Here is a 27,788-nt window from a genome sequence, read left to right as displayed (position 1 = left end):
CTGCCATCCCATGCAGCCCTGACATTGTATGCCCAATTCTGGAGTCCACCCTATTTATTTATGGTGCGGGCCAGCCTGAGAAAGAACTTTCTCTGTTAGAGAAAGAAAACAGTTTAATATATGTCAAACTCTGTGACACCAGGAGGTGGGGCTGTACCAGAGATACTTTGATATTTGTCGATCAAGAGGTGTAACATTTTTAGACTGTGAAACTTTTCTCTACCTTAAATGGTGTTTATCTGTATGTACTCTGCTGAGTTTTTCTTCATCAGCTGTGTTGAGAATTGCACTTTGTTATCTGGAGATGTGCTTGTCTGCTGCCATGGGCATGTCTGATCCCTGGGCAGGTACCAAGATGTAAGTTCTTGTGCTCAGTCTACGTAGTAGACCTGCTTCTCCTTTTGCTGTTGGATTGTCTACCAAGCAATCTGTTTAGCATGTCCTTTCAACTGCCTCACATTTTCCAAAGACCAGATGGGTCTGGGACAATAAGAAACATTTGTCTCCAGGAAAACAGGCTTGAGCAGCTCCTCCTTTTAGGAGCAAACATACAGGGCTATCTGTTTGCTCAGGTCATAGTTGCTGGTACAAAAGTTGGGTTTGCTAAAACCTGACTCAAGTACTGCGCTGGAGCTTGATGTTGGAGTGTTATGTGTAGTGTGGAAACCTGGTGTTGGTTCAGCAAGGGATGCTGCAGGTGCAGTCTCAGTGCCTGAACCTAGAGCCCATTTTGGAAGCTCCCTGCTGGTTCTACAGCATGACTTTGGTGGGCTCATGTGGAATCTCCCCATCTGCAGGGGGATTCTCAACTGCCTCTTACCTCGAAAGCCACACAGACCGGCTTTGGAAAACCTGTGGTGGCATAAACATTGCTTAGAGTTTTCCCCATGCATATTTTCTATGAAGAAAAACTCAAGGGAAAAAGAGAAGTTACTCGTAGCTGCAGATCTTCAAGATATGTTGGCCAAAGTGTATGGCTTTTCAATCCTGTCCCTTGGGCTTTGTGAAAGCCTATTGGGATTGTGTGGCTGAAAAGAGACCAAAGGACATTTACCACACACAGACGGCATGGGCCTGTGTGGCTCATGGGAGGCAGAGGGATGGGGAGCACATACGCACGCTGTAGGTAGTGCGTCAGAAAAGTTTCTGAGCTGAAGTGCATATGGACAACACATTTCAAAACTACTCTCTTAATTACTAGTAAGTTACTTCCTTTTATTTTATCTCCTTTTTTGGAGAGGATACTGGGCATCTGGAAAAATGGCCAATTACCACAAAAGCATGGAAAAAGACATGTTTCTTGTGCCTTCCATACTAGTCATGGATTTTGCTGTATAGTGTGGGAAACTTCATGTTTTGTTGTGCAATCCTGGTGTAGGTTTTCTGGGCATCCCTTCAGTTTGGGATCTGTTCCATCAGACACCTTCAGGTACCTGGCACTGCATCTGAACCTCAAGATTTGTACAGCAAGGGGAACATCATTTCACCCTTGCCCTGTCTGTATTGTGTGGGATGCTTCTAGGATGCCATGCTCTTGGAGTATGTGTGAGGATCTTTGGTATCAAGTGGAAAAGAAGATAATAAATGCTAAATGACCTGAAGATTCCTTTACCTGTGTGTGTGGTTGCACAGGGGCTGGCTTCAGTCAGGGCTGCTGCTCCCAGCCTTCTGCCCCTTGTACCGTGTTCCTGCCCTCTTCTGTAGCTGAAGCCTGAGTTTACCTGGTGAGTCAATTCAGGGACCTCAGCTGGCCAAACAAGAATGGTGCAGAGGTGATTGCACTTGAGCTTGTTCAGCTGCCTGAACCCATGAGTGTGGTGTGTGACCACAGAGGCACGGAGGACAGTGCTGGGAAAGGAAATCCTGCAGTGAAAGGTGGGACAGCAGCAGCCTCAGCCTTGGTCAGATTAAATCCTGCAAAGTTGTGTCCTGAAGGTGGTGAAGCTCATCACTTAGTTCTCTGCCACCAGGAGGTCCCCATGTCTTCTTTTTGCTCTGTGCTGTGTCCTTCTGCTGCTTCCCTCGTGTTGGCTCTGGCATGTTTCTGATCCTCTGCTAAGGCAGCAGAACACTAAGTCATTAAAAAAAAAAAAAAAAGGCAACGTTTTTTCTGTGCATTTAGTGAGCAGAATCGTGATGGGCTATGAGTATACCAGAGCCAGAGCAAGGGAGGGCTATTGCCATGTGGCTGGGACTGCCCCTTTGGCTCCACCTGCTCATAAAACCTTGCAGCAGGTGTTTCTAAATGAAGAACCACCCTGTTGTACCAGTAAAAATGAACAACCAAGTTTTCATTTATTCAAGGAATCAGCTCCTTTTTTTGGTTACCCAGATCCCCCTTTTGGCTGTCTAAGCGTCCCTTGACAATTTGGGCATCTGTCCTTTCAGAGCTTCCAGAGGAAACAGTTGCTTTTTTACCCTCCGAGTGTTTAAACCACAGCTCCTTTGGGAGGACTGCAGCATTTCAGACATTGCAAGCACTCAGTCCCAAAGATGGGTAGATTCTCTGATATCCTTCCATCTTCTGGAATTTGCTAGACCTGGGGCTAGACCCTGGACCTCTTGGCGTGAGCTCCCAGGCAGCATCTTGCTCTCTGGTTCCTTGGGACCACAACGTCAGGGAAGGAGCTGCAACCTGCTCTGCCTGGCAGGAACTTCTGTGTGAGGAGCTCCAGTGCTTAGTGGTTTCCTCAGAAATTAAAACAAAATCAAAACACTGTAGAAATCACCTTACACAAGGCCAGGGAGATACTGCCTATTCAGGAGATACTTCCAAAAATTGCCTGTTTATCTCGATTTTTTTCTTTTTAAATTTCAAACTGTTTTGCTAGAATCATGCATGAAAATTGTTTTAATAACTGCAGGAGGTGGCACAATCAAACAATTAGATTCTGGTTTGGTATCTATTTTCTGGTATATGGGTGAGATTAAAGATTTCTGTGGTTATACATTTGATTGTTTATAACAAGCATCCTAAATTCTCTAAAAACATGTATTTTTATTAGTTCCGCACTTCTTTCTGTCCTATGTCTTCTTATGAATTAAAAGTGACTCATGCAAAGTTGCATGCACAAGGGAAATGCATGTGACTTTTCATATACAATTATGGGGTTTAAATTTGGAGTTGCAACTCAGGGAAAATGTTTTGAATTTATTATGGATTGGTCTCTGAATACATTTAGGGAAGTAAAAAGTGAATCCAGTGTTAGGAATCCTAGAAAAGAATTGGAGAAACTAATTGAGAGCATTCTTATGCAATAAGCAAGCTAGGTGATGACAAACTAATCGCTATAAAGAATATGTATCTGTAGAATAGGGTGATGGAAGTGATCAAAGTCACAGCTTTCAGTTATAGAGCTTAGGCTTTTTTCAGCTTGGAAAAAATGACTGAGAATATGATAAATGCTGTGAACTTAGGTGTCACACAGAGAAGACAATTTGGGAATGATTATTTCCTTACTTTCATGACACAAGAAATAGGGAACATCCAGTGGAATTATTGCATATAAAACAAACAAATATGATTTTTAAAAAATACATTGGGAAATAACTTGTGGAACTCATTGTCAGGGAATTTTACCCAGCTAAAAGAAAGGAATTACATTAATGTGTCAGAAATTTGCCTATTGAAGACAGACAAGATGAGGATGCAGTTTCTGGCTTGAGAAATCTTCAGGCTTTCTAAACAGAAGTTTTGTTCCAAATTTCACAGCCACTGGGTATTTTATAATGATTTGAGGAGATAAATTTGTTTTTAAAAACATTTTAAAATGTGTTTATTTAAAAAGTAGGTATTTTACAAGTTTGGCAACCTGTAATTCAGAAGAGCTTTACCTGATGACCTATTAAACATCTATTTAACTTCTGCACTAACACCATTTTCTAATATTCTAGGGGTTTAGTAAGAGTACTCATAACTATTAGCTACTAGTACAATTATTATTAAGAATTATTATTAGTAGTAAGAATATTAGTAAGAAATTATCAGTAGTAGTAAGAATATTCATAATTATTTTATGTTTCTATTAACATAAAATAGTTTGGGGTTTTTTCCTATTAAATTCACTTTCTAAGACTGGAAAGCTGAAGCAAACAAGTCCCATTAGGAGGATGGGCAAACTCAGCATGTTCTGGTGCCACAGCAGTGGTGACTGTGACTTTTGCTGGAGTGGTGATGGCTGTGGGCAGTGCTCGCTCTCAAACGCATATGGAAAGACAAGTTTCTCCTTGTCTTCACCCTCCCGTCACACATACTTTTTACTGTAGCCATGTCCCTCTGCCCTGTTCACATAAACCTGGGGCTGTGTCCTCCTCATCTTCCAGCTGATGAGCTGCAATAGCCCATGTCTGCTCTGTGACTCTGTTGACTCCTGGAAGGGAACTGCCTATGTGCAGACGGTGGCGTGAGCCGTTGAAGAGGCAACTGCACACAGGCCACGCTGATGCTGTGTAAATTCCCACGTGCAGAAGCTCACTCTGTGGGGCAGGGAAACCTGGGAGATGTCTTTGTGTGCTGTGTGCCATCTTGGAGACTTTACAGCGTGGGAGCTCTCTGACCTGGTACTTGTATGGTGCGAAATGGTTAGCACAACCTCTTGGTGCCGGCAACTCACAGAAAGGGACTGCTAGTGCTCAGGCAGCCCTGGGATGGGCATCTCGCCCTGGGCTGGGATTGATGTGCCTGTGTCACTTGTGAGGGGTGTTTTTCTAACCTGTTCTTCAAAATTTCCATTGTGTGAGCTCTGGAGGTGTGCAGATCCCAAGGCAGAACAGAGAAAAGTGCAGGCACTGGCAAACACGGAACAGCCTTTGCAAAAGCAGCGTCCCCCACCCAGGGTTCTCAGCCTGGCGAAGGCAGAGCTCCTGCAGGAGCCCGACACCGCGGCCGCTGCCGGCGGGTGGAAGGCAGGCGGGGCTGGGGGCCGCGGCTGGCTCCGAGAGTGGGTGCCCCTGCCCGGCGGCCGCCCCTCGTCACCGGGCTTTCCGCTCCGTCTGCCGGTGCCTCCCGCCAGCCGCAGCTCACCTGACCGCCACACGGGTGTGCTCCCGCCATACCGCATGGCGGCTGCCGGACCCGGCGCAGCGGCTGCAGGCGCCGCGGGACCCACGCCGTCACCGGCCTGCCCCGGAGCGCCGCGCCGCCGGGGGTCGGCCCGGCCGTGCCGCCGCCTTCACGGGAGGCTGAGCTGGCCAGGGTACTGACCCGGCCCGGCCCGCATCGGCCCGGCCCCTCCGGGGGCAAAGCTCGTGTTCTACCGCCTTTGGAAACCATTTGGCGTCCTCTGGGGCTCCCACATCTGGAGTTCTTCTTTCGCACTTCTGGCAAGAGCTGCTCGGTTTCGTGTTTTGCTGGGTAGCTTGTTTCTATTTTTTTTCTTTTTTTCCCCGTTGACTTCAGGAAGGCAGTGTCCTTCCCCCAGAGCTCCCGCTTGGGGGCTGCACTGCCCGGCGCCTCCTGGGTACCCTGCTCCTTGCCCTGCTTGAGTCTTTCCCTCTTCTGTCTCTTCCTGTAAGATTTGAGGGCTGTGGGATCCTCACTGGCCGCTTTTCTAAGTTGCTCTTGCTGAGATTTCCCCTGAGCCTCCTGCAGCTGTGGCCTGACACCTCTCTTCCCTTGGTGCTGCTGGTTGGGAAGAGTGGTGAGAAGATGCCCTCCTCCCCTGCACGGAGAACAGCCTGGTAGGGTCTGGATGACCAGGCAGTGGGTTCTTTGAGGAGCTCCATATCCCAGATATCTTCCCACTATTTTAACTGGAGCTGTAATGAATGTGGGGTCTACGATAATTTTTAGGTCTTGGGCAAGTTTATTGGGTCCTTCATCAATCTGAGAAGCCAGGACTTGCCTCTGCTTCCTGAATATCTGCAGTGGCAGCTTTCTGAGAACCCCATGGAGATGACTGCCAGAGGAGTGCCCACATTTTCTGTGCCCTGCACAGCTTCTCCTAGACATCAACATCGAAGAAAAGACCAGGGATTTATCTGAATGTGGCTTGACTTCCTTATACTAATCGCTGTCACAGCAGGTCCACCATCTAAGGTCAGGACTCCAAATACTCCTCCTGTCCCCAGACCCTGCTGACAGCGCACACAGGGCCGTTCCTTGCTCAACTGTGTGTTTGTTGTGACCTGTGGTCCCCAAAGATGGAGGTAAGGGTGTCACACAGGCACACTGCCACGTCCCCTTTTGCACTCTCCAAGGTGCTGTCCTGGCCCCTGACCAGGAGGGCAGGGACTCTGGTCCCAGGCCCATGATTCCTCCATATGAGTCCACATTGGACCTGGTTTGGGTTTTAGGACCTCTCCATCCCTTTTAGAAAAGAAACCTGGTTTGACTCAGCCTGGACTTGATTATAGCAGTCTGAAGAGAATTTGAGTCATTTGACCATCTAGTTTCAAACCTCTCTGCCTCTGAGTCTTCTCTTTCAGGGCCTCCTTGATGCGTTTTGTTCTATTTTGCCTTGGGGGTGGGGGGTGTACAACTGTTGCATTCAGTTCTGTAGAAAAGTAAATCCATCTCTCAGGAAGGGGGATGACTATTCATGAGCTCCAGGTGATGTCGGTAGCTGTAGTAGTAGCCTTTCTGGTGAGGGAGAGTGCTAAGACTGTGTTTCTCAGTCTTCAGTTCTCCAAATATCTCACACAGCAGGGGTTCAGGATTGCATCATTCATTAGTTGGGCAGAGTTTGGGTAGGCCCAAGTCTTACTCAGTGTGCACCTCAGAGGTTGTGCCCCAAAAGCACATGAGGAGAGGGCGTGGGTGTGTTCATTATCTGCAGAGGAACATGATTCCTTCCTCTTGCTCCATCTCATCTCTCTGCATTAAAGCTCCTGTGCTTTAATGTGGAAATACTAAGACATGCTAGCTGGATGCTGCCCTATCTCCACTCCTGAGCATGCTAGCTATGGGTGGAGGGGAGAACTCATGTCCCTAATCACAGACCACAGGTACTTTTATGATATTACTGTTCTGAGCAGCCTTTTTTTAGTCAGGCTTTAGAGAACCTGTGTCAATCCCAAACTACTTAGTAGAGACAGACAGAGCACAGCCTTGGCAAGATAAGCATAGTGACTCTAGGATGAAGAGACAGGAGGATAATATGGCTTCCAGTCCTCCACCCCACTTTTGGAGGGAGTTCCCTGCCAGCCCAAGATATATCAGAGCTTTGAACCTGAGATTTGACACCTTGAAAGACAGGACCATTACTATTGGAAGCAACTTTGGTGTTTCTTGATATGTGTAACAATAATGGAGCTTGAGAGTGTGTGTGGACCAAGATGTGACTCCCTTCTGACAAAAAGCGCCTTCAGAAACTTCTAGCTAGATGGGAATCAAACCAAGCAAAGCACAACCTCATGATGCAAAGGGTGACCTCATGCAATGTGGTGGAAGAACTCCAACTTCCATCCTTCCTTATCAGTTCTGGCTGCCTAAGGTTTTGTAAGAATTAGGCACAGCATATGGTGCCTGTGGATCTGAGAATGTTACAGAGTTTATTAAACTCTGAAAGGGGCCTTGCAAGGACTAGTTTGCGCCACTATCCTCCTTTTTAGGCTGGAGACATCTTGCCTGATTTTTGTTCTGCCCTGCTAACCCCATATTTCCATTTTCTCAACAGGTGAGTAGTTCTAGGAGAGGGAATATCATATTCTTGTTTCACAATATGACTTATAAAATGCTCATATGAAGATAAACCAATTGCTAAATAGTTTGCCTGCCTCCTGAATTGAATGGCAGGAGTTAGGAGGGTACAGAGACCTGTTCAGAGTCATAAGCTATGCTGACCTAACTCTAGCTGTGATAGCTGCAGTGAGTATAAACAAAGCAAGAACAAACCTTCTTCATCACCTCCTTGACAGGCAAGGGTAAATGGAAGCCAGGGGTCACCAGAATGGGATTTAGTTATTTCTCACTATTTAGAGTCAAACACACCAGTTACAGGGTCGTAATATGAATATTGGGAGACTTTTGCACTTCCTTGCAAGGGAGGGGTCATCATTGTAAGAGATCAACTGCTAGACAGGTGAAGGATGGAAGGCGTGGTAGTTTGTGTTAGCATATTAAAGCCAATGACTTGAGTTTTCTATGGGAGAAAAGGAGACTTGAGCCTAGGAGGCTCATTGGACAGGTGGATCCAAGGGGTCTTGACCCTTTTTGGGTTGTTCATGCTGCGTGATGGTTGTGTGGCTGTCATGTTGGCTGGTGCTGATCCAAGTGTCTGGTGAAAATGAAAGCTGAGGTTTGGCCATCTCCCTTTTTTCTTTCCCTTTTGCTGTAGACATTGTTCGCAGCGACATTGCCCTGGATAAGCAGAAAGGCTGTAAGATCGCCCAGCATCCTGACATAATGTTGGAGCTACAGAGGGAAAAGGCAGCTCAGATGCACTTGGTTTTGTTAAAGGAGCAGTTTTCAAACACATACAGCAACCTCACATTAACAGGTAAGGCTGCAAGACCAGCTCTGGAGCCAGGAGCTGGGGCTAGTTCTTGCTAACTCACAGGTGTGTTAAAACCCTCAGGTGCTTCACCTCTGTATGAATCAGCATCTCTCTGGCTGCCTCTGTTTCCTACCAAAATTACTGGGTGCTGGGAGGGAAAGGACCTGCTGGAACTTGTGGTGGACTCATAAGGCCTCTGTGGCTGGCACCTATGCAGACACTCCAGATTTGGTGCCCCTGGACAGAACATTTTCTGCAGTCTGACCTAAGCAGAATACCATGGCACGTGAAGTGCTGGAGAAAACTCCCTGCTAACTGTTCACGTCGATGGGGCTGCAGCAATTACTAAATTTGGAGTCCTTTAAGCTGCAGCTGATTTTTTTTTTCTTTCCAGAGCATGCACTTTGTGTGAACCCAGTAAATATTAAAGAGCAAATATAAAGGGATAATGGCCCAGACAGAGATGAGAGGATACTCTTTTTCTGGCAACTGTTTGTATTATCCAGGGAACAGAATCTCAAAGGATGGAGGAGACTGACACATTTTGGATACACATTTAATGGTGCTTGTAAAGGACTGATGTCTTCAGGCAGCGAGTGGGCAGAAGGATGGGATCCCAGCAGCCAGCAGTGTCCTTTCATAGCTGTTCTCCTTATCACTACAGCTGGATGAGCCACAGATGATGGGAAGGAGGAAGAGACTAATAAATCAAACAAGATTCCCTTCTCCTCTTGCTGAGTCCCTTTCCTGTGAAAGGCAGGGAGGCATCTGATTTTTATGAAAGTGAGGGCCCCATGCTCTGGCTGGGGAGGAGATGGCAAGCCTCGTGGTGGCCCTCATCTGCTGCTGGGCTGGGAGAGGCAACTGGGTACTTGCACAACCTCCCCCTACTCTGCTGCCGTCCCTAATTCAACGTCCAGCCCCTGCCTTTATGCCAGCACAGGTCTGTGTCCTTGCCAGGGACAGCAGTGTGGCAGTGGGCTCTGGCTCTCCTGGGGACATGGGCTGCACTGGACCTCTTGGGGACCCCACAGAGGTGGGATGGTGACACCAGGGTTGGGAGAGGGCTCAGCCCCAGGGAGCTGTGGGCATTGGTGCCACCAGTGTGGCTGAATCCCATCATTCCCAAAAGCCCAGTATTTAAATGAGATCCTCAGAGCCGTTTCTCATTCTCTGTAATGTAATCCACTTGGCTGTTTATTCCCAGTACAACTGCTGGAATCAACATTGTCAGCTTTTCCCCTGACAACTTGCTTACTTTCCACTAAACAAACTTCCCTTGAGAAGAGAAGCTGCTCTCCCCTGTCCTCCTTTCCTCACTGCTTCAAAAGCTCTCCAGCATTGCTCACATTTTTTACAGAACCTGCAGAGCAGAGGTGCTACCTGGTTATCAGCTTAGCTCTTAGCCTTTCCAAGTGTGTTTACAGGATAGTTCAGAAGGTTTTAGCTTTAACTCTCCAGGCAGGAGAGAGTGATTTCACTGGAGTATTACCCAAAGAACTATTTTAATGTCCTTTAACTCCCTTTGAATGTGAGCAGAGCAACTTCATAATTGTTATGAAGTTTAATCTTTTATTTCATAGACATAGTCTGAGAACATGGACTCTAGACAGCTAAGCATAATATTTAACTGGAACTCTACTAACTTGTGTAAATATTTCCCTTCTCTGTGATGGATCTGGTGTTTGGGGTGGGCAGAGGGGGTTGTACATCTGGTGCAGAAGGGCATTCCTTACCTTCAAAATTCAATCAGCCAGAGTTTGCTTGAGGACTTCTTTTTGTTCTGCACAGTGTTTTTGTACAGTGCTGTAGCGAGTCACCAGGTCGTGAGGTGAGATGCAGAAGCAAGGATCCAGACCTGGTTTGGGGAGGGACAGTGAAGGACTGAGTTTGCAGGGACAGAGTATCTGGGGGGTCCCTGAGACCAGGGTTTCCTCCTAGGGGTCTGTATCCAGAAGTCACTTGGCTTCATGTGGTGCATGTACATGCATGACCCTTAGTACTCAGTGTTCAACACAGACTGGAGGAATATTCAACCCCATGCCTCTGTGTAAGAAGTCTCTTAATACTGTTGGTTCCTGCAGCACTTCAATTGTACCAAAGAAATGTAAGTGGTATATTTTGCCCCATGTCATGTGAGAATAAAGATGCTTTACAATGGAATAGCTACTCTAGGAGAGCTTGGGAGTAGGAGTACCACCGTGAGGCATCTTTGTTCCCATGCTACTACTGCTACCACTGTAGTGATTTGGATGAAAAGTCATCTTCTCTTCATCCTCCTCCCAGATGACATATTTATATGAGCAACCTGAAAGACTATAGATCAGGCCTCCCACGCTGTCTGCAAGTGTGGGCAAGTGAGATTACCATCAAACTTCCATGCAGTATCCTCATGGCTTTAAGAATGAAAGCTCTTACAGTGCAGGGAGTGTGATTCTGCAGTCCCTGTGGCATCAAGGTAAAACAGGGGCTTTTTCAAATCTATTCACCAGTTGCACATGGTTCCCAGCGTGCTCTTTATCTCAGTGATCAGGCAGGGTTGTGGTTTTGCACTGAGATTTAAGCTGCTTCCAGCAGCAGGTACCTCCAAGGTAAGAGGGTGTTTTAAAATGAAATGTGTTTTTCTGTGCTAAGACACAACTGAGACTGAGTGAAACCAGGCAGTTTTTTTGGCTCTCATTCTTACAGGAACACATGTTAGACTCTGGCTTAGGCCACTTTGGTTTCTCTAGACGAGCATGAGCTTTCCTCAGCTCCTCTCTGCAGGCTTTCTCTTGCATCTTGCATTTGCTTTCTGTATGTGATGTCTCTAGGCTTACGGAGCCTGCCTCACTAAGATAAGTAATAGTCTTTGATCTGTGACAGTACTATTTAAATGCTGTGTAACGTTTTGAGGCATATTAATCTTCCCTTTTGGTGCTCAGAGATAGGCATCTCATTTCAGAGATCAGCATCTCTGATGGTAGAGGTCTGTGGCAGCGCAGGGGGAGAGTGCAAAGCATTGCCTGTTCCCCTCTGGGAACCAGGTCACTCAGCACAGCCTGCAGTGGGATAGGGGAGGAGGAGGAGGACCCTTTCCCTAGAAACACGGCTCTGCTCCTTCCCAGTCAAGTTAGGTGGAGCAAGCACTGATTCTTTTATGGCTTGTATCAGCAGGAGTAGAAGCTGCAATCACCACAGCAGGCTCCCCTCCTTTGCAGCCCTCAGTAAGAGTGTCCCAGTGACAGTAAAGTGATTTTGGAGCCCTGGAGCTGAGGGGTGAATGCATGGTTTTGGGCTGGCAGTAGGTGAAAGGCTACCTGAGGCAGTGGAGACACAACGCGCATGCAGGTTTTGGGGAGTGAATTTACGGAAAGCGGAAGAGCAGCAGGCAGTGCTTTGATAGATTAAATCTGAAACCCTCCTTCTGTGGTGCCAGTTTGTGTTAGGTTCATATACTGATTTGTACCTGAAGAGAATGGATATCCACAGGTTTCTGTGCTGTTGTTAAGTAAAGCCTGTTATGCCAAATGGAAGAAGGAATTACTCAGGTCAATAGATGTACGTGAAAACCTGTCCCTTCCTGTATTTATGTGAAGTATTAAGTGTAACTGAGCTTTCCAAGATAAAAGAACAAACCATAAATTTGCCTATAGGAGTTCCCATCCCAAGGAAACAAAACAGTGCCCCACTTCTCATTCTGGAGAGTGAAAACACATATTATCTTTCTGCTCTACCTTCTGCTTGAAGCTACAATGCTGATTACTTTGCTGCATCAAGAGACTAGTGATGACAGGTCTCCAGCCTGTCCAACTACACCACTTCTGCACTGAAAAGCCAGTGAGGAGACTACAGGGCATGTAGTAAGAAGCTGTCACCCTGTCAAATAATGCTACACAGCCTCTAAAATCAGCAGTTAAGAGGGGAGACCCTCCCTACAGGGTACGTAATGCTCCCAGCTTACCCTCTATGGTCCCACCCTGCTGAGGGTGTTAGCAGAGGGTCTCATCCAGCTGCGCTGAGAGAGACCTGGGGGGATTAGAATCAGGTGGGACTGCTAGGAATGGAGCTGAGAGCTGCCAAACAGTGCATTTCACTATCTGTGTTCAACATTGCAATCAGGTGTTTTACTTTGGCATCCCATTACCCCTGTTACGGTCATTAGATAGCAAACTCTGCTGTAAGAGTGTCTGTGAGATCTCTGTGAGGCTTTCCTTAGAAAAGGCTACTTCTGGAGCTGCTAGCAGCCAGAGAGACCCTCTTCGTACAGGGTAAGTGGTATGAGTGTGTGAGATGATAGTGATGGAGGACACACAGCAACTTTTCTTAAGTAGGGATGCACAATGGTGGCACAAGTGCAGCAAAGCAGAGTGATAGAGAGCAGAAGTGTGTGTGGTGGTATTGAGCAAGAACAAGTGCCTGTGTAAAGAGCTTGTAAGAGAGAAACTGCCACACGGAAATGTTTTTCTCCTCTCCCCTGGAAACAGTGAGAACTGCAATCATGCTTGTTCCTTGGCAGAGAATCCCGTGGCTCAGGTTGAGCACCTGTGACATTTGTGTTTCCTGCACTTGTGAGCCTCCCCCAGTGGTTTTGTGGTTCCTGCTGAATGTTGTGGGGTCTGTGAGATGGTGGTCCTGGAACAAGACATGTCAGCAGGGCCCAGGACCTATCCTATGGGATGCTGAGCCTGGAGGGGGCCGTGGCTGAGAGGCTGCCCTTGCGAGGTGGTCTGTGTGGAGAGCAGGGCACAGGGCTTGCTGTGCTTTCGGTGCCTCTGCTGTTGGGTAGAAAGGCTGCTCTACTTTATTTATTTATTTATTTATTTTTCCTGGAGATATATGGCTTTATCACTCCATGAGGCTGGAGGTGGAGACCACCTTGTGACATAGGACCTGGGAGGGTTTTGTAGAGATAAGTGCAGTTTTCTTGCCTTTTTGTGACTTTGTTTGGAATTGGCAGCCTAAATGTCCTGTGGTCTGCACAGCAGTGATACCTGTCATAGCTGTTTTACTGAGTGCTGCACCGTGTGGTCAGTACTGTGTGTGCTCTCCAGCTTCCCTTTGAGGAGGGTGCTCTCTAGAGCTTTGCAGCAGGTCTGTGAGTGGCTTTTGGATCAGGCTGTTTGCCTTCTGTCTGTTGCAGCCCCTTACATCATACAGATTATCCACAGCATTGTACAAAATAGATCTGAAAAGGACCTCAAGAGGGCATCTTCTAGCCTTTTCCATGACAAATCAGCTGTACCTGATCTCTGCTTGTAGAAAGGTGTATGAGAGGCAATATATATTATTTCACTACCCCCCTGCTTTGGTCTAAAGAAGAAAAAGCACCATTCAAAGCTAAATACACAGTGAAAACAATTTCCCTGAGTTTGTCTCCTTGATTAGCACAGCTGAGATAGTGGTGGAGAGGTCACATAAGCAAGAGGAAGACAATACTGTCATCAGTTCCTATGGGAAAGAGAGAGCGAGAGAGAATTGTTGTTAAACACTGCAGGGTTTTCTGGGAAGAAGGGACCAAAAAAATTGTAATATGTCATTAAAGCAATATCTGTGCTGAGCCCATAGTTAATGACCAGCAGAGTTGCTGAGTCCCTTTTGAGGATGATTTGCAGGTGCCTTCTGAGACCTCAGGATCAGAGCTGAGGGGGATGGTGGTGGGAAAAACAAACTGTGGAAAAACAGTGTCTTGTAACCAAGTATTTTTTTGTGCCATTATCAGTTGTTTATATGATCTCATTCTGAAGCTAAGTGTCTGTTTACAGTTTTCTGAGGGCGTTTGGTGTATAGCTGAAATATGTTGTGTTCCTGGGCACGTCTGTGTAAAGCCAGCAAGTTGTGGGGGCTCAGCAGCCAGACACCAGTGTTGCCCAGGCTGTGGAGATACCAGTGCTAACTAATTCAAATGATGTGGCTTTATGCTTGTTCTTAAACCTCCTGTGATGGGAGAGATGTACCCTCCCTCAGCAATTTGCTCTAGGGCATAGTTATCCATATCGTTATGGAGTTGGTGTTTTAAAAATCTCTTGCTTCAGTTTAAGCCCATTGTGGTGTGTCCTCTCCCTGTGGACATGGAGAGCAGCTTACAGCACTCCTTTTCTCTTTGCAGAAATCTTTACATATTTGAGGCTTGTTATCATGCTTCCCTAAAGACTTTTGCTCTTTGTGCTGAACAACTGTCTTTCGTTTGCTCTTTCCTCATGGCCATGTTATTTTCAAGTTGAATTACACATGCGTGGTTCATTCTGCCTCTTGAGGTCCCTTTGAGCTCTCTTTAAAACTTTTTTTGTAGTTGTGTGTTTTGTTGGGGTCCCTTGGGCTCTCTCTACTTTGTCTGGGCTCTTCTGGAAGCGCTTTGACTTGAAATGAGCCCAGTATTGTAGCCAAGGCCTTTCTTGACCGAGAAGGGCAGCAGGATTATTTCATGCAACTTGTGTGTGACACTCCTGTCCATATACCCCTGTATAATCATGGGTTTTTTTGGTACAGTATTGCTTGCTTATGCCTGTGCTTATGTGTACAATTTCCCAACCAGCTGTGCATTCCCTGTATGGAATTTCTTCTAGACTCTATTTGTCTAATTTTCTAATAAAGATGTTATATGAAACTGGAGTTAAAAACCTTGTGTGAAAGTAAAGGTATAAACATCTGTTGCCTCTGTCTCTTACACAATACCCTTTTGCTCTGTCAGAGAGAAAGCAGGTTGCCTTCATGTGGCAGGGCTATTGCTTCCAACCCTTCCTTACAGATGGATTGTTTGATCATTTGTTTCACATTTTTTTCCAGGCATTGAAGTTATGTTGACTGCCCTGCAATTTCCTTGATTTTTCAACCTGCTGAATATAGCCACTATATCTGCCCTTTCCCAGTCTTCTGAAACATCAGTTTTCTTCCAGAAATTCCTGGAGACAGTTGCTGACAGACCTCAGCCTATTTAAAAACACTGAACTTCAGTGATCTTAATTCTGTTCATGTGCTACTATACCTTACAGTTCTACTCTACTGCTTTTAATTGCATTAACTTTGTGGTCTTAATTATCCTTTTTCATGAAGTCTGAACCAAAAAAAGCATTAGACATTTGAGCTTTAACTCTGAGTCATTGACTATTGTGAAATTGTGTCCCAATTTATATGTCTTTGCTTCCTGAGACAGCTGTGAGTCAAACCCCTGGGATCCCCTGCCTCCTCTTACCCTAATTAGTAGTTTTACAACTCCTTGTGTGCTGATGGTGTGTGTGTGTGAGAGAGGTCACAAAGGTGAATCTCTTTTTCAGGTGACACTCTCTAGTCTGTTAAACAACACTTTGGCTTTCTCATTATTCGATTTGGTTATTCCTTTTGTAACGGTTGGTAACATGGCTTCTTAAAACATGTTCAGTATTTATTAAATTCAATTTACTGTCCAATTTAACTAGCCTGACAAGAGAAGATATTTTAGAAATTGTGCATCTTAGAATTAGCAATTATACATACATTATAACATGTAATGTCATTACCAGAACCAGCCAGTTCTGGGTGCTGTGTAGAGAATAAAGAAAACATATAAACCTAACAGAAAACAGATTTCAGTAGGAGGGGGGAGGGCTGACATGCACTAACAGCTTTGGAAGGGCTTGTGGCGTGTTCAGTGGCATAAACCAATCCATTAACCTTTTCTCCTGGCTCAGGAGGTGGTGAACTCTTTGGTCTGCCTCTTCCCACCGATGTAGTTATCAAATGTCTCCTCGTGACCACTGACAATCCCTGCTGTGAGTGGTTTCTGTTGAACACTTGGCTCCTTCACTCTGTCCCTCTCCTGGTGCCATTCCTTTGTGCTTATCCGCATCAGCCTGATGGAGTTTCCATTTCTCCTCCACGTGCTGCAAGCCATGGAGGAGTTTGTGATTTACCCTTATCGTACCCACGCTCTAAGATAATTTGCATTTGTTCCCTTATCTTGCTGCATGTTTACAAAATACCATTTTCCCTGAACTCCCTTTTCATTTGGCTTGAAATCTCACTAGCCAACCCTCTGAGCTTACAGAAGCCTTTATGCTTACACTGCAGGGCTTTTACCCTGCTGCTACTTTCCCTTCTATTCCTAGTGAATACACACACTCGTTTCGGGCTCCATTGCCCACCAGTGCTTTTCACCTTTGTGTGTTTTGCTGCTGGCTCTGCTTCTGAGAATCAAACCTCTAGGAGTCTCCTTCCTGGTTTTGTTCCTGTCTCTTCTTTCACATTTTTTTTTTTTCTTGGCACATTCCAGGAACTTGATGCAAGGCTGTGCCTGATGTCTTCCTTCCCCAGAAAATGTGTGGGCAGTTAAAGATCCCTAATTACTAGTGGGTCCTGTGTTTCAGATGCTCCCAATAAGCCTGTGTTTCTGATCTCCCTGATTTTGTAGCCTGAAGCAGACCCCCAGTGTGCCAGTGTCTGGGCTCCTTCCACTCTTATGTTACACAGAGGGTTTTATACCTGCCCTTTGTAGTACTGAATTTCAACTCCTGCTTTTGTGCTGGGCCCCAAGATCATCCAGGCCTTCTCATGTGATGTTTCTTATCCTCTGTTGTGCTGATGGTAATTTTCCTCTTTGTCAGCATTGTGCCTAACTCTGACTTTCAACTACTGGAGCTTGCTTTGCCTCTCACCATCAGGTTAGAAAACCCCTCTCCCCCTGTGCTAATGTAACACCTATAAGCAGCAGTTCAATCTTGTGGATTTTCTTCTTTCACACACTGAATAGATTTGACTCCTTAAGCTTCTTTTTGCTCAAGTCCCTTTGTAGCTCCTCCTTTGTCCTGTGGCCACAGAGGACAGTTTTCCATGCTGGAGATAGAGCTCTATATTGTTTTCCCATATGTATGTTATCTTGTGTTTGGCTGAATTAAAGCATGCTTGTTTGGATGGTGGCCATTTAGCCATACAAATTGGGTCACAGAGTAAACTAGGGCTGTTTTTTTCGTTATTTACTAACTTACATTTGTTCTATATGAAAGCTGCCTCTAAGGATCTTATATTTATCTAAATCATTGGTAAAAAAACTGCATCCTGTGGGACGGGTAGCAGGCAATAGATACTTAGTCTCATCAGCCACTTCTGTTCATCTAGTTCCACCCAATTATTTCTATTAACACAAGTTCTTAAATCAAGCTGTGACATCAGTGTGACAGGACTTGATTCTGTACAACATATGTTGGCTGGTAATTAGTTGAGATGTAAATGTAATGAATTATCAGTAGATTCTCATATTGGCTTTTAATTACTCTGTCTAGGTCTGCTGTCAGGCTGACTGCCTTTCCTAGGTCAGCTAGTTCTGCCAAAGCACCGGCACAGGGTTAGGGGGTCTCCTGCCCTTCTAGAATTACTTGGCATTCCAAGATTTATTAAAAATTAGTATCAGCAGGTCAGAGATCTGCTTAGCGCACTCCAAGGTGCAAATTACCCGGGCTAGGTGATGTAACAGTGTTTATTTAAAGCAGATGTTATCTTATACATCTCTCGGTCATTAGTAAGCTGTGAAGTACATCATCATCTTACGATGAATTCACCATCTTCTCTTTTTCTCAAATGCAAAGTGCATATATTTATATTTTTGTAATTACACTGGTAATTTTACCTTGTGCACAAAATAGTGGATCTGTGTCTCTGTTAACATTTCCCTTTTTTGCTCTATTTAAATTTCCACTCTTAAGTTGGCAAGGCATGAATTTTTCCATTGTGTTTTTTAAATATTGTATTAATTTTCTACACTTTGTGCTTTGCAGATGGTTGCTACTTTTTTAGCTTTACAATCATGGCTTATATTTTCTTCTATTATCGCTGCCTATACCACTGCATAAGGACAGGTTTCCATGCAAAATCCCCTTGCACCATGGTGGTGGAACTTACTGATTTTTGACTATCTAAAACACTTCAAACCAAACAGCCCTCCCCCCTTAAATATGCTTTTGTCCAGTATTTTCTTCCCCATACTTTAATTAGTTAATTTTTCTCAGCCTGAAGAAGTTGAAGCAACTTGTGTATGAATTTCTGACTTGGGATTACATGCAGGCTTTGAAAAGGCAGCTGCTGATACGGACAGAGAAGGAAACTGTGTCTAGTGGGTTCTTTGCATTTAAAATGCATTTCCTAGCAAACTGTGGCATAGCAACAATCTTGCTGCAGTCGGAGTATTGCCAACTTTGGTGCTCAAGCCGCAATACTATTTTATACTATTATATTTTCTCCCCATGAAAAGTAACAGGAATGGTATTTACATGCTCCTGGGAAGCTTACAGCCAAGAACTGGGGGTGTGTGTCTGTGGGGCTGCTGCCTCCTCTGTGGTGCACAGGATACATCTCAGGTAGCCCCGTGCTTTGTGGCTGGGCTAACTCATGGAGAAAACACAGAGAGGAAAAGCACGGTTGGTGAGCCTGGCTTGGCGGGGAGCGACAGGGATAATCTCTGCAGCCGGACCCTGGCTCCTGCCTGCACCGTGCTGCTCGGTGGGGGCACTGCCTGCTGGTGGGAACGCAGTTTGGTTCCCAGGGCTTGTTCTCTGGTTGCTTGCTCTATCCCCTCTTCCATCTGTCCTTTCATTTATTATTTACTGCTTTCTGTTGCTCTTTCCTCTGTTAGCTGGTTCCTGATGCTCCTGGCTCAGAAAGGGGCTGTCTTATGGGGAGCACCAGGGCAGCAGCCAATGCTGCTGTATAGCTCCTTTGTCAGCCTTTCTTGTTGTGGAGACAGGAGTGTGTGGCACACACAATTAAATTCTTTAACATCTTTCAAGTTGAGAAAAGGGTCAAAATCCTGGAAACGAGAGGTTCTTGGAGTCCCCCATATGGTCCATGCTCTGCTTTTTCGGATTTGGGATGGATATGCTGGGGTGGGAGAGAAACATGAGAGTCTGTGGAAATGCATGCTTTATGCAGCTAAAAGTGGTGTGGGGAAGAGTGAGGTTACAAGGTGTTCAAAAGAAATTTTGGATCTCTTTTTACTTCATTAAGTTTTATAATGGGTTGCTGTGCCAAGAAACGCAATCATTGAGTTTTTTAAATAAATGAAAAACTCCATCAATTGAAATACTTTTTTCCTGATGAAAAGGTGGCAAAAGTTGGAGGTCTTGTAGCAGAAACTGGAAAGGGGTTCAAATATAATTCTATTAACTAATTAGGGGAATCCTGGAAATGGGGCTGAGACTTGCAAGCCTTTTTTCTTCTCTTTGCTGGGGCACTCCAAGAATCGGATCACCTGGGGAAAGCATGTTTAAGAAATACCAGATGGTCTCTGCGATGCTCCAGCTGTGGACAATCACTCCCAGCCAGGCAATCTGCCTTGCTGTCGAAGCCCTCTAAAACTGTGCTGCCCATTTGTCATGCTTCTCCAATTGCAGCGCTCTGGATAGCTTCTTTTTTCCTTGTCTGGCTCTTCCTTTCCAGTTTTTATCACCCACCCCCTCCATGAGCTAATGTAGTAACATCCCTTCATTGGCTATAAATCCATTGAAGAGCCATATATAAAATATTACTTTGTTAGGGAAGATTGGGAAACATCTGTTTTTTATCCTTAAGAGTCAGTCTCTACTTGTCTCATATGACGATGTGACTATTTATATATTTGTAAAGTAAAAAGAAGGAAAGATGGGAATCCTACAAACAATTTGAGTGGAGCCTCTAAATGGAGGAAACTGATTCAGCTCTGGGATTTGTTTAGAGGCTAATGGTGGGGGGAAGAGGGAGGGTACAGGCCAAGAAGTTGCTTAGATGTCTGATAAAGTAACAGTTTTACCAACTGCAGAAGATTCTTTTTGAAAACTTTTGATCTTGTATAGCTGTTCTTAGGTGCTCCCCCACCCATGCTTACCCAGGAAAGCTGTGGGTGTAAACAGGGATATATTATCTACTACATAAAACAGGAATCTGGGAACAGTGACCATCCTTAGATAGGCATTAGACTACAACTGTAATGGTGTATGAGCACAGCAGCAAAACTATGTACCTATGGAGGCTTTGCATTTAGGGGGTATGCACCCACCTTGATGTCTGAGACTGCTGGCATGAGCTGCCTCTTGCCCAATCTGCTCAGCACTCATGCTTTGTGGAGCTGCCTGCTTTTGCATGCACGTATGGCACTTCACCTATGTCTCTGTCCCCTTGGGGTGTTGGTGTGTGGGAAGGGCTGGCTCCGGGTAGCCCAAGGTAGCAGTGATGCCAGAGCAGGATGCTGGGAGGGTATCATCCCTGACATGGAGCATGACATGAGAGCCTGGGGGGATGTGGGGTCTCTGGTGTTGGTGTAGGACAGCTGTCACAAAGAGCCAGCCAGGCTTGGGACACTTTGTTCATGCTGCTGGCATGAGCCGTGGAGTGAGGTGCTCTGACCATGCTGAGGTTGCAAGGAACAAGTCTGCATGAGGAGAGTACTTGGGAGCAAACAGGGGAGGATGCTGCTTGGGGTGAGGGGGCACACAGGGAGGTTGCACCCCCAGAAGGCTGCCTGTGGTGTTGGGTACCTTGCATACCAGACAGCCATACCACCAGTCTCTGAGTCTCTCAGCAGGTGAATATGGAAGAAGGAAAATCAGATTTTGGTGCTTATGTGCAGATGGTGGCAGGGTATGCCAGGTGACCTATGCCACAGCTGATTTCTCTGCCCTGCAAGGCTGGCATATAGGAACAAAGTGCCAGAGCTGCTAGTGATGGATGCTGTTCCATGCAGCTCTCCTCCTTTCCTGGCCAACTTCAGTGCCCTCAACCTGCCCCTTCACTACACAAACATAGGATTCTGCTCTGTTCTCCTCTCCTCAGGGTAATGGGTTGCTGTACTGGTTTGGACCCAACTGATCCATCTGAGGTGGGGAGTGCCCTGGAGAGGACATCTTCCCTCCCTCTGCCAGCCAGCTTTGCACATCCTGCATAGCATCCATGGTGGACAGCTGCCTGCTCTCCTCAGCCTGGCCAAAACCAAACTCTGTGTCTCCCCTGCTGAGCCCACTCTTGCCTTTCTGCAGGGCTGTGGTTGACAGCTGCATGCTCCCCACAGCCTTGTAATGTGCTCACGCTGCTCCCTTTCCCCTTCTCCCACATGCTGGCCACTGGGCTGCCATCCCATCCTGCTGCGCAGGAGCTCAGCCTCTTCTGATCGTTATCTGCCCCTGCTGTAGCCTCCTGGCCCTTTTGCTTGGCTTTTGCAGCTTTTCCTCTTTCGAGCTCCCTCTCTTCTCCTGCCTGTGGTGCTATGACAGCCTCTCTTGCTAATTGGACCTTGAGCCTTCTTTTCTTTCGTCGGCCCAGTTCACTGCTTGGTTGGTGCTGAGCTATGCTCCAGCCCCCCAGTTACCTCTAAAAACTCCCCAAACCCCACGTCAGTGCCCACGTCTGCCTGTTGCAGCTCCCTTGTGATGCTAGTGACAAGTAAAAGGTTATTTTTAAATGGCGAGATACTAGGTAGATACTGCTACTCTAACACCTGCTGTATCTTCGTCCTTTCTGCGCCAAAGCCTTCCGTTGTCTCTCACAGCACGTAAGGGCACCAGTGTAATATCTGCTGCTTGGCTTTGGCAAGCTCCTGTGGCAGCAAGTCCTGTGTAGCTCTGAGCTTGGGAGTGGCATCTGATAGTTTTACAGGTGAACACACCTCCATGTGTTTTGATACTAGGTATACATTTGGACTTAACAGGATTCAAAAAAGTGGTGGAAGCAGAAAATGAAAAAGGAGTTGGAAATGTTGCAAACAGTTGGGTGGGCATGAGCCACATGAGCAGGGCAGCAGCTGGGAGCAGAGCCACAGCCAGAGACACTTCAGGGTTGATGGGAAGTTCTGATGCTGGAAATGGTGATGGTGCGGCAGTGTTGGGCACCATGTCCAGTTCTCTTGTCCGTTTTAACAGGTAATAGATGCTGTGTAGTTGGAAAAGATTCAGAAAAGAGCAGCAAATGTGACAAAATCCTGGAAATATGAATCTATAGATAAGGTCTTAGTAAGATTCATCTGCTTAGGGAAAATTAAAAAAGAACGTGATCATAATGTACAAGTACCAACAAAGGAAAGAAAAAGTTCAGAGCAAATAGCTCAAAGTGTTAGCAAAGAAAGACACAAAGAGAACCTGTGAGTTAAGGTCTAATATACAACAATTGTGGGCTGCTAATGTGTAGATTTACAAGGCTGAAAGTAAATATTGGAATATTTTCTACCTAGGTATGAAGTGGGTTAACAGCCACTGTTAGCCTGAAAGCCAGACTCCTGCTGAAACTGTTTCAGACAGAAGTTATGGATTTTGTGTAGTAATTACTAGGCTAGATCCTCTAATCCCTATCAAGCAGGAAGTAAAACTGTGTTATATTAACAGTACTTGCCATCCTCATAATCTGAATAAATGTGTAATGTGAGCATTGTGCTTCTTAGAGGAGAGGTGATGGCAGCAATTAATTGCTCCCTGAAACCAACTGAATTCATTAGCCTTTGTGAGTAACTTGTCCAAACGGGCCTTTCACTCTGCTGGGAGCAAAGCCGAGCTCTGACTACAGGCACCAGTTCTGTCCTGGTTAAGAGAAGAGTCGAACTTAGTCCCTGCCTGGCCATGGTGTGGCATCCATTGATACTGGAAGAAAGATCAAGTTTAGGTCAGGGCTTTTTGGCCAGAGGTGGCTGAATTTAGGCAAGCTTAGCTGGTTTTGTTTGCCATAACCACCCCCAGGGAGGAGCTGATGTGCTGACTAGGACAGCAGGACAGTCTTTACTCCCTGCTACCAAATCCTTCCCTGAAACAAGATCCAGAGACCAACCAGCTGAAATGCAAGAGCTTCCCCAGGAGAGGCTTATGTTTGATACAGTAGTCTTTATTTTCCTGCTTTATTTTAAAGCTTGTTCATTCCCTAGAAAAAAGATTAGCAGACATTTCATTGAAGAAATGTAGGAGAGCTACTTCTGAACTGTGGTGTCCAAAAGTTCATTTATGATCTTGCTATATATAAATTCCCAGATCCAGGGTTTTGACACAGAAATAGTCTTCATTTGATAGAATGTTACAAATTCAAGTTTCAGAAATTATCCTCTTGAGCGATCTCCGTGGTGTTTGGCACAACCACAAGTCATTAGTCAATCCTGAAATAGTCATCAAGCAGAGAAACAGCTTATTTTATATACTGTTTCTTAGAGAGTTAAATATTTCCACATATTCAGACTCTGATTGGAGTCTTGGATCTTTTCCAAATGTCCAACCTGTAAAGATACTTGAGAACCCCAGGACTTAGGCTTTTTCCAAAAAATGATAGATTTCACTTGAATTTTCACAAATGGAAAACCACAACTCCCCATAGCTGCAAAGAAGCAGCTGTCATACCAGGTACAGAGTATGAGAAAACACTTTCTAAAAGCTTCAGGGATTTCCCATTATCTGGAAGTTTTTAGTACTCTTAGAATTTGTGAAGAAAACAACGTTGTGTGGTGTGGCTTTTCTTTTCCGGCACAGCGTTGCCTCAGATAATCGGCTGCACCTGTTTGGAAGCGGCGCTTCACGTTGTTCTCTTGTACAGACCCTTGCACGTGTTTCTGTTAATTTTTCCTAGAAACACAAGGGTCAACAAATCAAAGCCCCTGTGTTGCAACTGTGCAAAATCCCAAATTGGTGTGTTTCTGAGCACTTTGCAGTGGACAGTCTGTGGTCTGAGTGACCAAATAGACTTTGGAGTTTTGAAGTTGAAATCCTGGAATGTGGTGTGCAGGCAAAAAGCTACTGAAAAAATAAAAGTCTCCAAATCAAAACTTCTGTTTTCTGTTGTAATTGCTGCACTTGTGGTTTTGTTTTGTTTTTTTAAGACTTCTTTCAGGAAGGGTTAATTTTTGGTTAAATTCAGTGCTGACATGCATGATGAGAGTTTGGGAAATGAGGAGGTAAGTCATGATGATGTAAATCATTGTTCCACATCTAAAATAATAGCACTTGGATGGTTCTGATGCTGGGGCTTCTTTTTTTTATTGGCTGAGAGGCTGCCAAAATGTGTGTGTTGTTCTGAATTGGTAAATGATTCCTATTTATAGGACAGGTGTCTTCTGATGTCCCAAGTTCAGTCTGTTCTGTAATCCCAGATCCTGTTTCTGATCTGTGTTTAATAACATGTGACAGAAGAAGATAGGAACCTTGCAGACCAAATCAGGCTAGGAATGTTTTGCATTTTGCTCTGCCCAGCTCTGTCCACTTGTTATGCAGGGTATCTGTTCATAAGGGACTCACCCTTCTAAAATTAATTTTTGGACTTACATTTTTCTGAAACATGTTATGTTTTGGCTCTGTTACAGGCATCCCAAAGACTGCTGAGTGTGCCAGCCTCCTGCTTTTGCACTGATTCAAGAGCAAAAATGCTTTCTTAAACGTATTGTTTTCACGCAGCTTTTCTGATGCGGGAGCTGCAGTGAGGCAGGGCTACAGGAAGGGACACGGTGGCTGGAGCAGAGTCAAGATGTACGTGATGGCAGCCGTGCAAATAAACCCTTATGTTTCCACCAACATCTAAATTAAACCGTGCTTTACAGTTGTTAGTTTGGGCTACACAGTATCATGGAACAAAGAGTCAGATTAGTTGCAATTTGTTATGTCAAAATTGTTCTTTCTTGTTATCTTGCAAGCTGGTGATGGAAATGAAGATGGACTCAGCTATTGTGATGGTGATGCTTCTGCTCTGCTCATTATGCTGCATTTTGAAAATGATTATTAAAAAAAAAAAAAAAAAAAGACCCCAACAGCTAGAGATGAATGTGGAACCAATGGAGGTGTTTGATAAGGGCCAAGCAAAAAATGTGACCGAGCTCCTCTTCTGGAGAAGAGTGCAGTGTTTCAAGCTGAGGGGTTCAAAAGAGGTGCAGACTGCTGGGAGGAGGGAGAGAAATGCAGGTTCACAGAATGGGGAAGGGGGAGCTTTTGAGATGCCCAGTTCAAGGGAAGAGACGCAGCTGCAATGCCAGGGGTTGGGTGGAGGGAGGAAGGAGTGGAACTCTCTGCCATGTTAGCTGCTCCATCACTCTCTGATCTGGCCACCACAGAGCCAGGCCCTGTCATGGCATTTCTGGCCATGTCGTGGGGTGGCAAAAGCACTGAGGAGTCCCAGGTGAGCACATTGCTGTAGGGTGGGTTGAGAGAACAGTTTATGATGAGCATCTTGCCAAGTGCCAGGGATACCATCATGTCAGAAAAGGAACTGGGTCTTGGGAGATGTGGAAGGGCTGTAAGAACTGTATGGGAGGTCTGGCTCTTTTTCAAGCAGTTTCTGAGGCTGAATTAGCCTTCTTCTCCAGCTGGTGTGAGATGTTAGGTTTGTGTTATTTCTGGAGCCCCACAGGGACTGGGAGTAGCTCCACGCCTCTTGTTTCTCTTTGTGAGGACACCATAGTCCAGAAGCTGTGCAAGTTTATGCTCTTGTCCCCCAGAGATGCAAGTGCTGGTTTGCCCTTGGGTAGAAGGCAGGAGGAGAACCCAAGTTGTCATGCCTTTCACCTCTGATGCCACCAGCTTCCTCCACTGGCTGTGTCTCCTGGGCTAGTCTGCTTTTCTTGTGACTCTCTGTTCAGGTTTTCCCAGATGTGTCCTCTTGTCTGTCACTGTTCAGCCGGATTTGGGGGGATTCAAGTGTCTACTGGCCTTGCATGTTGCTGTGTGTGCAAAGAGACTGAGGGGACTGCCCCATGTCTGGGAAGCCCAAATATGTCCACAGATGCAGGAATCCCTATGGGCTACCAAACATCTGGAAACATAGGATATGCCCACATGCATGAGAGCCTTGAGCTGCCGCTTCTTTGGAAACTGGTGATACTTTCATATGCAAGGCATGGGACACTCTTTGGGGGGTGGGGTTTGGATGGGCCAGCTGTACATGTGTTAGACAATTGTTTGTAGTGCACTTGAAGGAAACACAAGATCTCCAAGAGGAGTTGGCCTGTGTGTGTCTGAGCCTAGTACATCCCCAGAGGTCTAGGATTAGGTTTGTTGCACGTGTACCGACTACTCTGTACAAGTGTGCATACTTTGGAAATCCCTGCCAGACTGTCCCAGTCCTTAAAGTTCTCTTCATAGATGAAGATATTTTCCATGAGGATCAGTAGGAAGGCTCTGCATGTCATGGTCTTGATTTGAGGCAAGACTTTGTATTTGTCCTGTGCCTACAATTTTTTCTTCTACCTGATCTTTGTACTTCCTTCCTGGACTCCTTCACCCCCTTTCTGCGCAGGTCCCTGCATGGATCTGTACCTTCAGATTCCTCTTTGCCGCATAAAAGAGCAAACATGCGGGGTATGGTGACTATAAGATATGTCTGACATGCTACTTCCTTGCATTTGGGACGTGGAAGGACTTTAATTAGGGTGTAAGCTGCTGTGTTTACACTGTGGCATTTCTGGACCAGGATCCCAGACTTTTGTGACAGGCTGCAGAAGGAACTGGGGAAGGATTAATCATTAGTCTCTTAAAATTCAGGCAAAATGTGAGCAAATGTACCATACTCTCTCTGTGGCACTTCTTCACTTCGAATTTAAAGGCCCATGATATTGGGTCCTTGTTCTGGGAGTGAGTGAACCTGCTTTCCTGTAGCTGCTGTCAGTGCATATGACGGGTGGTGGATGCCCCCTGCCTTTTCAGGAGCTTTTGGGTGATGTGCCCTGAGTGTGGCCAGTGCAGAAACCACCTCATTCCCCGAGCCCTTGTTCTGGGGTGACTGAACTCCCAATATATTTTACTTCTTCTGGAAAACAGATTTGTTCTGGCATTTGCCTTTGTCCGCACGCTCCCCCTAGTGAATTCCAGGGTTAAAAAATCATGTAGACTTTCTGTAAGAGTTGCCTTGCTTGTCGCTTAATGATTCCACCTCTGAACTGGGACCCTGCTGCTTCACTGGCTGCCTTGACAATATCTCATTTGTCTTTTCTTCTTTTATTTAGCTTTTCCTACATTTTTCGCACATTCTGTAGATTCTCCTGCATTCCAAGTGTCTTATATATTCATGCCTCCTTTTATCTCTCTATTCATCTATCCCAGTATAGACAACAGAAATGCTAAGTCCACATAATCTGTAGAAAGCATGAACTGGGTTGTTAGACATTTTCCAAACATTACACTTCATGGAAATATTTTCCTGTAAGATGTAGAAATGAAACAGCTGTCTCCTGCTCTCTCCTGGGCTGTTCCTGTGCAGACTCTCCTGCTCTCTGAATTTACAGCACCATCCCTTGGACAAGTGACCAATAGCCAGCTTCAAGCAGTTGTATTTATGATGTGCCAAGCAGTGGTGAAGATTGTAATGTTTATGTGCTAGTCAGATCTATGTGGTGGGATTAACATACTGCAAGAGACCTGGTGCTGATGTTTCCAGCTTCAGGAAAGTTTCACCAACAGAATTGTCACTAGGAAACTTGGTGCAAGTCAT

General features: G+C 45.6%; 1 protein-coding gene across 3 annotated transcripts in view; it reads left to right on the top strand.

The window, feature by feature from the left end:
* HPSE2 (heparanase 2 (inactive)) overlaps positions 1-27,788 on the top strand; it is a 112,889-nt gene that overhangs the window by 6,534 nt on the left and 78,567 nt on the right. For 2 of the 3 annotated variants that reach the window (XM_065067235.1, XM_065067234.1), the window contains exon 3: positions 8,277-8,438. The exons of the other annotated variant lie outside the window; for it this stretch is intronic. In XM_065067235.1, coding sequence (XP_064923307.1) covers positions 8,277-8,438 — 162 coding nt within the window. The remainder of the gene's footprint in view (positions 1-8,276; positions 8,439-27,788) is intronic. 3 annotated transcript variants of the gene reach the window in all.

Source organism: Columba livia, chromosome 6 (assembly GCF_036013475.1).
Source record: "Columba livia isolate bColLiv1 breed racing homer chromosome 6, bColLiv1.pat.W.v2, whole genome shotgun sequence".
Classification (NCBI taxonomy): Eukaryota; Metazoa; Chordata; class Aves; order Columbiformes; family Columbidae; genus Columba; species Columba livia.
This window is presented reverse-complemented; position numbering and strand designations above follow the sequence as displayed.